General features: G+C 53.2%; 1 protein-coding gene across 2 annotated transcripts; it reads left to right on the forward strand.

Moving 5' to 3' along the window:
- Window positions 1–5271: 5271 nt before the first annotated feature.
- KCNK16 (potassium channel, two pore domain subfamily K, member 16) lies at window positions 5272–13106 on the forward strand. 2 transcript variants are annotated; one of them, XM_011944321.1, is made up of 6 exons: window positions 5272–5492; window positions 8665–8779; window positions 9846–10012; window positions 10849–11014; window positions 11354–11494; window positions 12676–13106. In XM_011944321.1, the coding sequence occupies exons 1-6, from the start codon at window positions 5280–5282 to the stop codon at window positions 12801–12803; spliced, it is 930 nt and encodes a 309-aa protein (XP_011799711.1). In that variant the 5' UTR covers window positions 5272–5279; the 3' UTR covers window positions 12804–13106. The 2 variants fall into 2 exon arrangements, with proteins under 2 accessions (XP_011799711.1, XP_011799715.1); XM_011944325.1 differs by lacking the exon at window positions 11354–11494.
- The last annotated feature ends 120 nt before the right edge of the window (window positions 13107–13226 follow it).

Consider the following 13226-nt stretch of genomic DNA (forward strand, 5'->3'; position numbering starts at 1 on the left):
AATCCTCAATTAACAAGGGACAAGTGTAGGTAGATAAACACCCCAGCTTCCTTGCCACTCCATGGGACAACTCTACAGCGTGTTCTACACAGGATGGGGACCCAGTTGCCCGTAACAGTCACCTGTGCAAAAACACGCCCTGAATCGACTGCCTTCCATTCCCCACTCCCCTGTTTGCTCATCCTGGGGTCAGGTTCCGGATGAACCACGCACACCCGCATTATGTCTCGGGACCCGCGCTGAGGGAAATCCAACTTAGACAAGGGCATCCATTTCAGAATTATGGGTAAGGGCTCTTGAAATCACGCTCTCCGGGCTGGTGGAAACGGGAGCCCTCTGCCCCCACTTCAGCCACAGCTCCACTCTTAACTACGCTTCAGATCTGGGCTCTGGCAAAGATTTCATGTGTGAGAGAAATCCTGTTCCTTAAAAAAAAGAAAGATGCAATTTCTGAGCAAAATTATTAACAGGTGTATTTGTTTGTTTATTTGTTTCAAGGCTTTACCTTGAATCACCTTTCAGCTTTCCCTGGTCTGTCTGCTGGTCACAGCACGAGTTGGCCCACCTCTGAGATCATACTCACGAGGGCACACAAAGACCCCTACAAACCCGCGCCACCGCCGCCTCCATATAGGATGCTGTGGGGAGACTCCGGGAGCCCAGGCTCCCACATCCAAAGCTTGCTGCTCCAGCCACGTGGTGCAAACTATTTGGGGGCCACAGTTAGGGAGGTGGCATCTAAAACCAGTGCTCTCTGTCTCCACTTGCCCTATCTACTACAAGGCATGCACCTGGGGCAGGAGGGCCTTATCTTCTCCCCTGCATTCTAGTTTGGAAAGTGTCCTTTTTCACCCATATGGATATGTGTCTATTGAGGGGCTCCACAGTGAATACCTATGTTGGATGGTGGGATGGGCGGTCTGTCCTGTCCTTATCTCGGGGCTCGTTCAGATGGAAAGAGGCTAGTGCCCAGCTGCTCTGTTTACTCTGCATTCTCTACCCATTGTACACTGAATCGATTGGGCAGATGGGGAGGGGGTGTTGTTTTTCTTCTTTTTCCCCAATCTCCTTATTAGTTCAGCCTCAGAAAGTCCCTTATCACCTCCGGATGTCAGGCCACACTCTGTCATCAGGCCTGGCCATGTCAGGCTCTCCATTAATTGATTTTGCCCTCCCCCTTGGGAAGCATAAATTGGCTCTGCCCATTAGCAGCAATAATTCCCTGAAAGGGATTGTAAATCATGCCTTGTGTCCACCCAGAGCTCACCAGCAGAGTGGTGCCCACATAGGGAGATGTTGGACAGGGAGGTCCCCGCAGCCCTGCAGTTTTTCTCCTAATCTTGGCCAAGTGCTGACCTCACAAGACCACAGTGGACTAGGAAGAGTAGCTGAATCAGGTCCCAGCACATGGAAGGCGCTCAGTCAGTGTGTGTAGAATGAGTTAAGGCAGGAAGCGAGGGAGGCAGGATGGGAACGTGCGCTCAGTCAGTGTGTGTAGAATGAGTTAAGGCAGGAAGCGAGGGAGGCAGGATGGGAACATCCTCTCTGGTGCAGAGAGCTCTGTGGGCCTCTTGAGCTGAGATCTCCCCTAAAGTCCACCATTATGTTGCCCTTTCTGTGGCTATTGTGGCCCTAGGGTTTTCAGAAGTCCCCCATTAAACTGAACATGCTTCTGAGAAAGACTCTATCCTAAACCCCAGCCACGTGAAGTCTTGTTGGGCTTGGGTGGTTTTGAAAAACTGATGTAAGAGGGAGATGTGAGGGTGCAACCAGAAGAGAGTAGAGAGGCAGCAGTGCAGAGAAAGAGCCAGGAAAGGCAGGAGGAAGCTGCGCCAGCTGACTTTGCCAGAACATGGTAGAGTCTCAACAGATAGTCCCAGCACACAGTCGGTTCCCAACAGATCATTCGTAACTGAATGGAGTGTCTGCCCACAGTGAGTCTGGTACCACTTCCTGCCCAGGACCTGAGGGAGGGAGGGCACCCTGATGGCTGATTCATCCCTCCCTCTACCCCAGCCCACCTCAGACATCCCTGTGGCCCACTACGTTCACCCCCTTCTCCCATGCAGATAGTCCATTCTCTTTTCCTTCATTTCTGTCCCCCTTAGAACAACCGTCATTACCTGCGGACTGCGTCCAGACTGCTTGAAGATACTCAGTGCTACAGAGTTGCTCAGTCCTGCCTGAAGCCCTGCAGACATCCACGGATGAGCTTTCTAAATGATACACGAGAGAGCTCTCCATGTATTGAGTTTCTCCAGGGCAATCAAATAGGGTTTGACTCTCACACTGCCTTTCAGATATAATTCTAACCGTTGCTTAAGCCAGCAGCTAGTGCATCTGTAGTAGAAATGAGTGCCAGCACTCTCTTGCCCCATCTGAGTCCAGATGCTTCCTTCTCCCTTCAAGACAAGCCCACATCCCAACAAGGTGCCGTCTGGGAAAGCTCTGGAACCATGTGAGATGGGGCTTGCTCAGAACCACTTCAGAGATCCCCAGATGGCCTCAGAGGATTCCAGAAGCAGCAGAATTCCAGAGAAGGTGGGTTCCATCACACCACCCCCAGACAGGGCCATGTCTAAGCCACAGGGTAGACAAAAGCCTGCAGGCTTGTCACTGCATCGGGACGTTCTTGGTGGTGCACAACTGTAGTCCCAGCTACTCAGGAGGCTGAGGCAGGAGAATTGCTTGAACCCGGGAAGTGGAGGTTGCCGTAAGCTGAGATTGCACCACTGCACTCCAGGCTAGGTTATAGAGTGAGACTCCGTCTCAAAACAAACAACAACAACAAAAATAACAATTGGGAAGTAACAGAATACCTAATGGTGGCTGAAACAAATAAGGTTTATGTTTTTAATATAAAAAGAAATCTAGAGAGGTGTGTGCAGGAATTGGTCCAGTGTCTTTGCAGTGCCCATGACCTTTCCCTCAGGGACACAAGATGGCTCAGCAGGTCCAGACAGAAAGAGGGAGAAATGTGGGGCCAGCTGCAGCTGAACCCTTTGTCAAGAGACAACAATTTTGCCCAAACCTCCACGGCCACCTCTGCCCAATCATGGCTGGACCTGGGTACGTGGCCAGCCCCAGCTGCAAGGGAGCTTGGGAAAGTGGGAGACCCTCAGGCCTTCTCCCCAGGTTTTAATGTGTTTTTCTTCCAGTGGCCTAGCCTGCACCTGGGGCTCTCCACGAGCTCCTGGAGCCATTTTGCCTGCACGTGTGCAAAGCCAGAAATGCATGAGTGATGGACTAATGTGGGAATATGAAGGCCCAGCTCCCCTGCTGGGACTCACTGGGATGCAATTCACCTGCCAGGGCTCCCAGGAACCAGGCTGAGGCTGGGACTGTGGTGTCTTGTTTGGTTTTCTCCTCAGTCTGGCCCTCTTGCCTGCTGTCTTATGGGTCTTCAGTAACTTCACTGCTCTCAGGGGCTGAGACAGAGGGGAGCAAGATTAGCGCGATGAATTAGACCAATTATGCTCCATTGCCTGGGGCTGACACTTACAAAGCCGGGGTTCTGCTACCTGGGAAGGAGGAAAAGGATACTCAGCACGCAACTCACAGTGTCTGCAGCCACAGCTCATTAAAGGAAACAGCAGAAAGCACAGCAGAGAAATCAGAATCCTCGCCCTGGGCTAGTGGGAATATAAAACGGTTTAGCCACTTTGGAAAATAGCCTGGCAGTTCCTCAAAAAGTTCAACAGAGTGGCCAGATAATCCAGAAATTCTACCCCTAGGTATGTACCTGTGAGTAATGCAAACATAGGTCCACAGAAAAGCTTGTACACAGAGGTTCATAGCTGCTTTATTCTTTTTTTTTTTTTTTTTTTTTTTTTTTTTTTGAGGCGGAGTCTCGCTCTGTCGCCCGGACTGGAGTGCAGTGGCCGGATCTCAGCTCACTGCAAGCTCCGCCTCCTGGGTTTCGGCCATTCTCCTGCCTCAGCCTCCCGAGTAGCTGGGGCTACAGGCGCCCGCCACCTCGCCCGGCTAGTTTTTGTATTTTTAGTAGAGACGGGATTTCACCATGATAGCCAGGATGGTCTCGATCTCCTGACCTCGTGATCCGCCCGTCTCGGCCTCCCAAAGTGCTGGGATTACAGGCTTGAGCCACCGCGCCCGGCCAGCTGCTTTATTCTTAAAAGGAAACAGAGACAACCCAAATGTCCACCAACTAGAAATCAAATGGATAAACAGATGTGTTACAGCCGCACAATGAAATATTACTCAGCCAGAAAGAAGGAAGAAGTACTGTTACATGTAGCAACAAGGCTGAACCTTGAAGACTCTGTGAATATACTAAAAACCATTGAATTGCACACTTTAAATGTGTGGACGATACAGCATGTGAATTATATCTCAATAAAGCTGTTATACATGTACATGAACAAGCATGTGCATACACCACACACACACACAGACACACACACACACACAGGCAAAGAGAAAGAAAAGCACCCTCAATTCCATCCACTCAGAGCCACTGGTACCATCCCAGGATCAGGGTATACTTTGTTTCTTTTTAATTCACACATATATTTCACCGACAGATCCTCTGAAGGTAACCCACTAGAGGGCTTCATGCAAGACAAGTTAGCAAAAGTTATAAAACCAATGTATCCAATTTATCAGCAGAACCAACCCTGATACTCTTACCATCGGGCTGAGCCAGACAATCACCTGCCTATCTACTTTGCCCTGATTTGTCCCGCAGTTTACTCATCCTGAGGTTCCCTCAACAGGCAGGTCAATTCTCCTGCCCCATCTTGTAGCCAAGGCAACCGAGTAGAAGGTTTATTTGCACCCATTCTGATCTATTCCCAGCTCCTAAGCTGGGGGCTTACAGCCTTCAAGGGCGAAGACGCTGGGGGCTGCCGAGAGAGCCCACTGGGGACTGGACAGAGTGAGCACACCTATCCGGTTTAGCCCAGAAACATCCATCCAACTTGGAGGCAGGAGAGACATGAAGCACTCAGGAGAACCTGGTGGGTCTCTTTGAAGGGTCCAGGACACTGACTTGCTGCTGTCCATGGAAACAAAGGCCGGGAGGGGGTGGCCGGCCTGTTTGCACTCACAGCATAGCACTTAGTGCAGCCAAGCTGAGCCACACTGTTCAAACAGTCTCCCCAGCCTCCAGACACCTGCGCCGAGGAGGAGGGCAGGGCAGGCGGCAGCCTGGGCACAGGTCCCTAGGTGCTTACTCCTCACCTGTGCTTACTCCTCACCTGTTTCCCACCTCTCCCTCATAGCCAGCCCCACGGCCCTGGCAGGGTCCTGGCCACAGCATGCCCAGTGCTGGGCTCTGCAGCTGCTGGGGTGGCTGGGTGCTGCCCCTGCTGCTGGTCTATGTCTGCTACCTGCTGCTTGGTGCCACCATCTTCCAGCTGCTAGAGAGGCAGGCGGAGGCTCAGTCCAGGTACCACTTTCAGTTGGAGAAGCTGCGCTTCCTGGAGAACTACACCTGCCTGGACCAGTGGGCCCTGGAGCAGTTTGTACAGGTGAAGGGGAGTGATGTGGGATGGGGATGGAGAGGCTTGGGAAGGTTGGTGGAATGGGGGTTCCTGTGGCAGAATCCAGAGTCCTCACCCAGGGACTGATGCCCCATGTGGAAACAGAGCGTGGTGGGAACAGAGAGCTTGGTGAGATCTAGTCCTGGATTCTGGCCCCAGGTCTACAACTGGATTGATGTGTGACCTTGAACAGGTCACTTAACCTCTCTAGACCCAAATAGACTCATCTATAAGGCAACGAGAATAACCATATCTATACTGCAGACATTTGACAGCAGATTAAAAGCACTCTCTAAGTTGTCACTTGCTGAATGAATGGGAACTATATGTCAGTGTTATCAGCGCTGCCCAAATTTCCTCCTCCCACACTTTCATACTTCCCCTTCCCCAACTCCAGGGCTGCGGTTCCTTCTGCCCTCTCCTCAGCTCATATCCCTGGGCAGAGGGCTGCAGGTGGGAGACACAGATAAACGCCAGGAGCAGCCACCACCAAGTTGGCCTTTCCTGGCCTGTTTGCACCTGGAGTTGGGTTTGGTGGGCAATGGCCGCGGTGACTGAGCTTACCAGCACTGCACCCAGACGGGGCTCTCTCTTGGTAACAGAGTGGGTCACCCCCTGCCTGGGTCCTTCCTGCTTTCCTCTTTCCCAGAAACAAGGCAAAACCAGGTGTTGTGGAGGGAGGTGAATGCATCCGAAACAGGCCCTGGAGCGAGTGACAACAGCCCCTGCAAAGGAACAGAGCAAATGCCGAATCATCTTGATAACTAGCATTTACTGAGCACTTACAATGTTCCTAAAACAGTGGGAAACAGGGTCTTCATGACCAGCTTAATCCAATCACGATCCACTCATCAGCTGACACTGAGTGTGTTACAGGTGTTGTCTCATAATTACCTATTACAATCTCTATCTCCAGTTTGTAGATGGGAACTGAGGTAGACTATGTTGGCCAAGGCTGCATAGCTACTGGTAGAGACAGCACTGACTCTCAGGCCTCTGGCTCTGGAGACCTGGGTCTTCGCTGCACAAATTAGTGTAAGTGTTGGGGGCAGGATGCAGCCTGAAGCAGCAGTTCTCAAAGTGTAGTCCCGGGACCAGAATCAGCATCACCTGGGAGCCTGTTAGAAATGGAGATGTCAGGCCCCACTCCGCACCTGCTGACTCAGGAACTCCAGGGATGGGTCCTGCAGGCTGTGTGTCAACAAGCCCTCCAGGTGATGTTGAGGCCCTCAAGACTGAGAACAGCTGGCCTAGAAGATGATGCGTGGCCTGGGTGGTCACAGAGAATGTTCTGTAGCTGTGAGAGACCAGGAAATGAGGCCTCCAGCTTCAGGTTTTACTCTCTTCTCCGTGATGGATAAGGTTAGTCAAAGTTGGGGGGGCCATCGTACCACATCAGGGTTCAGAACAGTTCAGGGGCCTCCCAAAACCCTGGGAGTAAGGCAGAGGCCCTGGAGAAGCTGAAACCTCTTCCTCCCTTAGCTCCGCATTGGAGGTGAAAGCCAAGCTGGAGGGCGTGGGAAGGGTTGGTAGCTGCGACCTAACTCGCTCTATAAACCAAGAAGAAGGGAGGCCATTTGCTTAATTGCAGCCCTAAAGGGGTTGCCACTGATTAGCCTGGGGGCCTCCCCAGGGAAGACAGGACATCCCTTTCCCTGAGAGTCCTCAGCCTCGGGAGAGAACCTTCCTTGCCAGGAGCAGTTGAGCTGGGCGGCAAAAGAACGCTGGGGTGAGATTCTGGAAGAAGACACATTCCTGTTGAACTCTCACACGCACAGGGCAAGTTAAGTAATTAGTATTAAAAGCAGTATTAAAAATTACCTCCGTGAGGAAACACTGCTTGCCCAGGTTCACAGAACTGGGAAGTCAACAACCCGCGGCCGCCTGCATCCGGCCCCCAGCACTCAGCACCCTCAGCAGGATGAGGGCCGCAGGCTGGCAGCAGGGGACGGCCCAGGACTAGAGTACTGCCTCCCAAGAGTGAGGGTCTCCAGGGAGCGAGCATGTTTGGGAATGTTGGGCCCTGGCCACTATGTGAGTGTGGGAAAGAGAGGGAAGCCAAAGTTCACATCTTAAGAGGCCCATTCCTGTCAAAGTGAGGAGAAGCAGACAGCCTGTGACCACGGATGCCGTGACTGGCTTGGCCTACCAGGGCCACTCCAGCCCTGAGCTAAGCACACCCACCCAGCCAGCAGGAACCGGTTCCCATAGGAATTGGAAGCCAGAACTGTTGTGTCCCTGGCTTCCTCCTGCCTTTGGGGCTCTTTAACAAGTGGCAAGACTGCTGCTGCTCTGGGACAATCCACAACTAAAGGGGAGAGGGCAGGAGGCAGTGGGGGAGACAGCCCTACCCATTCTCCAAGGGGCCTGGGCCCAGGGACTGGAAGTTGTCAGCGGTGGGGCGGTGTGGGGAGATGTTGTAGGCTTGAGCCTGCAAAGGTTTGGGTCCTATAAAAACACATGCAACACACACATACAGACAAACACACGTGCAACATACAGTTGCACATGCATACAACACATCACATATAAACAACCACCAAACACACACACACACACTCACACACGCCACCTTTGTCCTAGCCTCTGTTGGAATTTCCCCCATAGGCAAGGGCTGGGACTCACTAGAGAGCAGCAAAGAGCAAGGGTGCCTGCTCACCTGGACAAGTAGGAAACACAGGGTTCTCTGTCCCATCACTGGCTTCACGGCAGGCAGCCCATGGCTTCCCTATGATCCCTAAACCCTGTGTTCCCCAGCAATCCCTCCCAGACACACCCAACCTGAAATCCTCCCATTGTTCTAACAGCTGATGTGCATGCCATCCTTTTGGCCACCAGCAGCATCTCCCACGGGACCCCTCCCTGAGCATCCTCCACCTCACCCCTCAGGCCCATCTCCCGCCCCAGCCCATGCTTGCAGTCTACACCTTAGTCAGCCCTGGCCAGTGGAACAGACACTGGAGTTGGAGTCCAGTCACCTTGCACAGGTCACTTAGCCACTTTGAGCCTTCATTTCCTTTTTCCATGAAATGAGAACAATATCATCTAAGAGTATCATTACATTAGATGACACAGAAGCATGCTGCCAAGAGCATGGCAACAACTGGTACCCAGTAACCATCAGCCCCTTCTTCCTCCCCTGCCATGCCACCCCCTACAGGTCATCATGGAAGCCTGGGTGAAAGGTGTGAACCCCAAAGGCAACTCCACCAACCCCAGCAACTGGGACTTTGGCAGCAGTTTCTTCTTCGCAGGCACAGTCGTCACCACCATAGGTAAAGGGCTGGGGTAGAGAAGAGCTTCCCCAAGACTCTTGTCTTAGTTTGGGCTCCCCAAAAGCAGATGCTGAGGCAAGGATGTGGTGTGTCTAGAAGATGATTCAGGAAGCCCAGGGAGGGAGTAGGTAAGTGAAACAGTAGGGAGAAGAAGGCAATGAAATTTGCATTAATGAGCAGATTACTGGCTGGGGTAACTGGGCTCATTTCTGCCTGGGACCCTCTGAAAGGCTAGATGGAGCCCATCCTCAGAACGGTCCAACGAGGGACAAGAATGAAGAGCCATTTAGCTACCAACTCCTGCCCTCAAAGGTTGAGAGCTGGTCCCGAGTATATTAGTTCCCCAGCATTTTGAAACTTCCCATAGACCAAGCATACTCCTTCGGCCAGAAGAATCTCTCAGGTAGAGAGAGATGTGCAGAAACTGGGAGCAGGGGGTGAGTTGTATACAGGAATTGTCCACCAAAGCTGCAGGTGGTATCTTGTGTGTTCTGAGGGAACAGGGCACTGACAGCAGCTGCTACACCCCCTTGGCCAGAAAACTCACTCCATCCCACCCCAAGGAAGAAACCACCAGATCCAGGTCTACCCCATCCATTCAGTTAAGTCCAATTCCACATACTTTCCTAGAACTCAGGCGACATTCCAGGCAGAGTGATGGAGCTGGGGGTGGGAGATACAAACTTGGATCAGACCCAGGCTCAGCCCGCAAGGAACTTCCAGTCCAACAAAGAGGAACACCATAAATACACAAAAAACAATAATAGAAGACAAAGTCGATAATTACATAGCAATAACATAAAACACTCTGGGGAACCACACCCAGTAGGGAGGAGCGTGGCAGTCAGGAGGGCTTCATGGAGGCAGGGTCATTTGAGATGGGCCTTCAAAGATGAGCAGGAGTCCTATAAATAAAAATCATTCCAACAGAGTTCAAGGGAACAGGGGAGCTTCCCCTTCTCACCCCCAGAGCTGGTGGCAGACAAACCTCAGCTAGAGTCTGGGGAAGAGGAACAGAGGGCATTCTGGAGTCTCCATATTTGCACATGTCCCCCTTCCCTTGCAGGATATGGGAACCTGGCACCCAGCACAGAGGCAGGTCAGGTCTTCTGTGTCTTCTATGCCCTACTGGGCATCCCACTAAACGTGATCTTCCTCAACCACCTGGGCACGGGGCTGCGTGCCCACCTGGCCACCATTGAGAGATGGGAGGACCAGCCCAGGCGCTCCCAGGTATGCCCCCTAACTCCTTTACAGGCCTGCTATGACAGATCTGTTGCAAGTGGAGTCCTCCAGAAACCGATGCTGAGATGGAGTTTGGCGTGCATGGTGTTAGGGGTAGATGCCTATGAAAGAGGAAGGGTGAAGGCAGGGTTGGGCAGAGTAGGGAGCTGGATTTCTGTGCATGCTCTACACAGTCTTGGCCTCAAGGAGCTCTACAGCATGTGTGAGCTGTCAGAGTTGTCCCACAGTGGGTGGAACCAGCCAGGCTTTCATACCTGCCTCAATCAGGCACTGGGTGTGGCCTTCCCAAGAAGGGTATGCCCCCTGGCCAGGAGGTTCCCTGCAGCTGAACACCCTGAAGAAGTGGCAGCTGGCCTACTGTCCTCCTTTGAGTGGGGGATCTCTGCAGCACATCTTCAAGGTCATCACAGAAATCCAACATCCTTTTGTGCAGTAGCAAACAAGCTCTGCAGGCTGCCCAGCCTGCCCCCAGTGCCCACCCTTGGCCAGCCGCTTGCAAGGCCAGAGTCACGCAGACAATTCAATGATACTTTTCTGTTCTAGATCTGAGTCTCCGGGGAGCCTGCTCAAGTGTGATCCCCAAGCCCAGATGGGTCTCCAAATCGCTCCTTGACCCACTAATGCAATCCCTCTGCCTAAATCTTTCCCTGGGTGGGACAAGGTCATGCACACGTAGCTACAACCTCCACTCAAGGGTCTGCAGGGCAGGGAAGGGGTCTAGCTATGGCCCAGTCCCATTCCCACGTTTACCCCAGACTCCCCCCAACGTCATACAATCCTGGAGACTTTCAAGTGGACTCAGGGGCCAACTCCCTCCCTCCCAGGTACTGCAAGTCCTGGGCCTGGCTCTGTTCCTGACCCTGGGGACTCTGGTCATTCTCATCTTCCCACCTATGGTCTTCAGCCATGTGGAGGGCTGGAGCTTCAGCGAGGGCTTCTACTTTGCTTTCATCACTCTCAGCACCATTGGCTTCGGGGACTATGTTGTTGGTGAGAACAAAACAGTCACATTATCTCAGGGTGAGGGGGCCCACTGGGATTTGGGGGATGGAGAGATGTCAGATGAGGACAACTATTGAGGATAAGATAGCCCCTGGCCATTCAAGGGAGCCAAACCAATGATTTCTGGGGCTACTGTGGATTCTAAGCAACATTCTCAGAAGTTTCTGGTCTAGGACTCATCACCACCCCGCAGACACCTACCTCCACTGCTGTTCCTTGCTATGAGGAAGAGGGAGAGAGCATCCTGGCTGGTGAGGGTCCCTATGGAAACTGGAGGTGGCTGTGCCCTGAGATCCCTGGCATTGATGCCATTCCCTTCCCTGGCAGGCACAGACCCCAGCAAACATTATATCTCAGTGTACCGGAGCCTGGCAGCCATCTGGATCCTCCTTGGCCTGGCGTGGCTGGCGCTGATACTCCCACTGGGCCCCCTGCTTCTCCACAGATGCTGCCAGCTCTGGCTGCTCAGTAGGGGCCTCGGCATGAAGGACGGGGCAGCCCCTGACCCCAGTGGGCTCCCCAGACCTCAGAAGATCCCCATCTCTGCATGAGGCCCCCGGGGGGGCCCAGAAACCCCTTTCATCCTCCTCAGTCCCACCCTATCTGCTCTCTGGATTTTCAGTCCTGCCTTCTCCTCTCCCAACCCCCTCACTTCTCAGCCAGGGCTGGTCTCAGGAGCTCTCCCAAGAGAGAAAGGAGACAGGTATGTCCAAGAACGTAACAGACAGGAGATGTGAAATAGGATTAAAGATATGTGTGGATGGAGAGGTGCACCCTTGTCCCAGAGCCCCTGCCACAGTCTTCCACCCAAAGGTAGCCTGGAAGAGCGGCCAGATTTCCATTGTCCTCCCCATGCCCCTTTCCAAGAGACCTTACACAAACAAAGGATGGCTTTACTTTTGCCTCATTTGATACCTGCACAGTGCATTTGCCAAGCCCCTACTATGTGCCAGGTGCTGAGCCACGGTCTATGCCAGGGTCTGGGGATACAGCAGTAGACGTGCCTGCCCTTGATGTGCATTTAGTTGCTAGACAAGCAAAGAGGCAGCCCCAACACAGTGCCCAAAACGCTATGATAGGAATAGCCCCGGGGTTGATGAGAGCCCATGGGATGGCTGCAGGGAGCTTCAAAGAGAGGGGAGAGCTGGGCAGAGACGTCGGAACAATCTTAGTGAAAAGAGGACCTCTGCCCTCAGGAAGCTCTCGGCCGAGGGGCAGGCGAGCTGCCTCTCAAAGCTCGCCAGCTCCCCTTGCCTAGAAATACAGGGCTGTCTGTAAACAAGGCTTAGAACCTCTTGGGTGTCCCACCCCCTTTCCTGGACATGGCCTCCCCTGACCCTCACAGGCCACCCCCTTAACTTCATCACTCCCCTGGGCTCCTGCCTTCTCAAGAGCCTTTCCAAACACCCCCTGGGAAGCCAGAGAGCCAGCAGATCCCAGGATCCTTCCAGAAAGTGAGGTCCATGAACATCTGGCCTCTCTCAGGAATGTATTATCCAGGTCTGGCTTTTCCCCTGCCAGACTGCAACATCCCTGACCAGAAGGAGAGATTTAGACCCCTCCATCCTGAGGCCTGGAAACTTTGACCTTTGCCTCTCCCACCATCCAACAGCAAGTGGGCACCTACGTGGCTGGGTTCCTCTGCATAGGTCTGAGGCAAGGCTGTGGAGCCAAGGAGGCTCCAGGCAGGAGACCAAGGGGAGGCTCTACAGCAGCAAGAGGAGTCCAGGTCACACCCCAGGACTCCCCCATATCCAAGAGAGGACTGGGAAGCTGAGGACTCATGGACTCTTCACACAGCGTGGACACCTCCTCCACTCCGGGTAGAGGGATTTCGGGGGCCTTCTCAGAAGCAAGGAGTGGACAAGCCTCTTGGTTAAGGCTCCTCTTACCTCCCAAGTTCATGGACAAGTGGCAATCAGCTGGGGTCCCTCTTTTGGGGTACAAAGGAAAGGACAGAGGTGTGGGAGACCCAAGGTGGTCTTGAGATTGACAGACAGCAAGTCCTTGGAGATAGCCCCCGAGTCCAAGAACTTAGGCAGGGTCCCCAAGACAATAAAGTTGGTCTCTCCTATCTCCTCCCTCTGAGTGCGGTTTCCAGGAGTCCCTTCTATTGTTCATTTCAGGAAACGTGAGGGGGCTCTGGGCCCCTTCCCTCAGCGCCTGCGGTCACCCAGCAGCTTTCTCCTTCTCCCTGGCC

The sequence above is a fragment of the Colobus angolensis genome, unplaced genomic scaffold, assembly GCF_000951035.1.
Source record: "Colobus angolensis palliatus isolate OR3802 unplaced genomic scaffold, Cang.pa_1.0 Scaffold105, whole genome shotgun sequence".
NCBI classification, from domain to species: domain Eukaryota; kingdom Metazoa; phylum Chordata; class Mammalia; order Primates; family Cercopithecidae; genus Colobus; species Colobus angolensis.

What these genes read in the sequence shown, in the direction of transcription:
- KCNK16 (XM_011944321.1), top strand. Translation starts at nt 5,280, where the DNA reads ATGCCCAGTGCTGGGCTCTGCAGCTGCTGGGGTGGCTGGGTGCTGCCC. An exon ending in CTTCGGGGACTATGTTGTTG is followed by an intron (nt 11,015 to 11,353) that starts GTGAGAACAAAA and finishes CTTCCCTGGCAG; the next exon opens with GCACAGACCCCAGCAAACAT. An exon ending in CTGCCAGCTCTGGCTGCTCA is followed by an intron (nt 11,495 to 12,675) that starts GTAGGGGCCTCG and finishes TCCTCTGCATAG; the next exon opens with GTCTGAGGCAAGGCTGTGGA.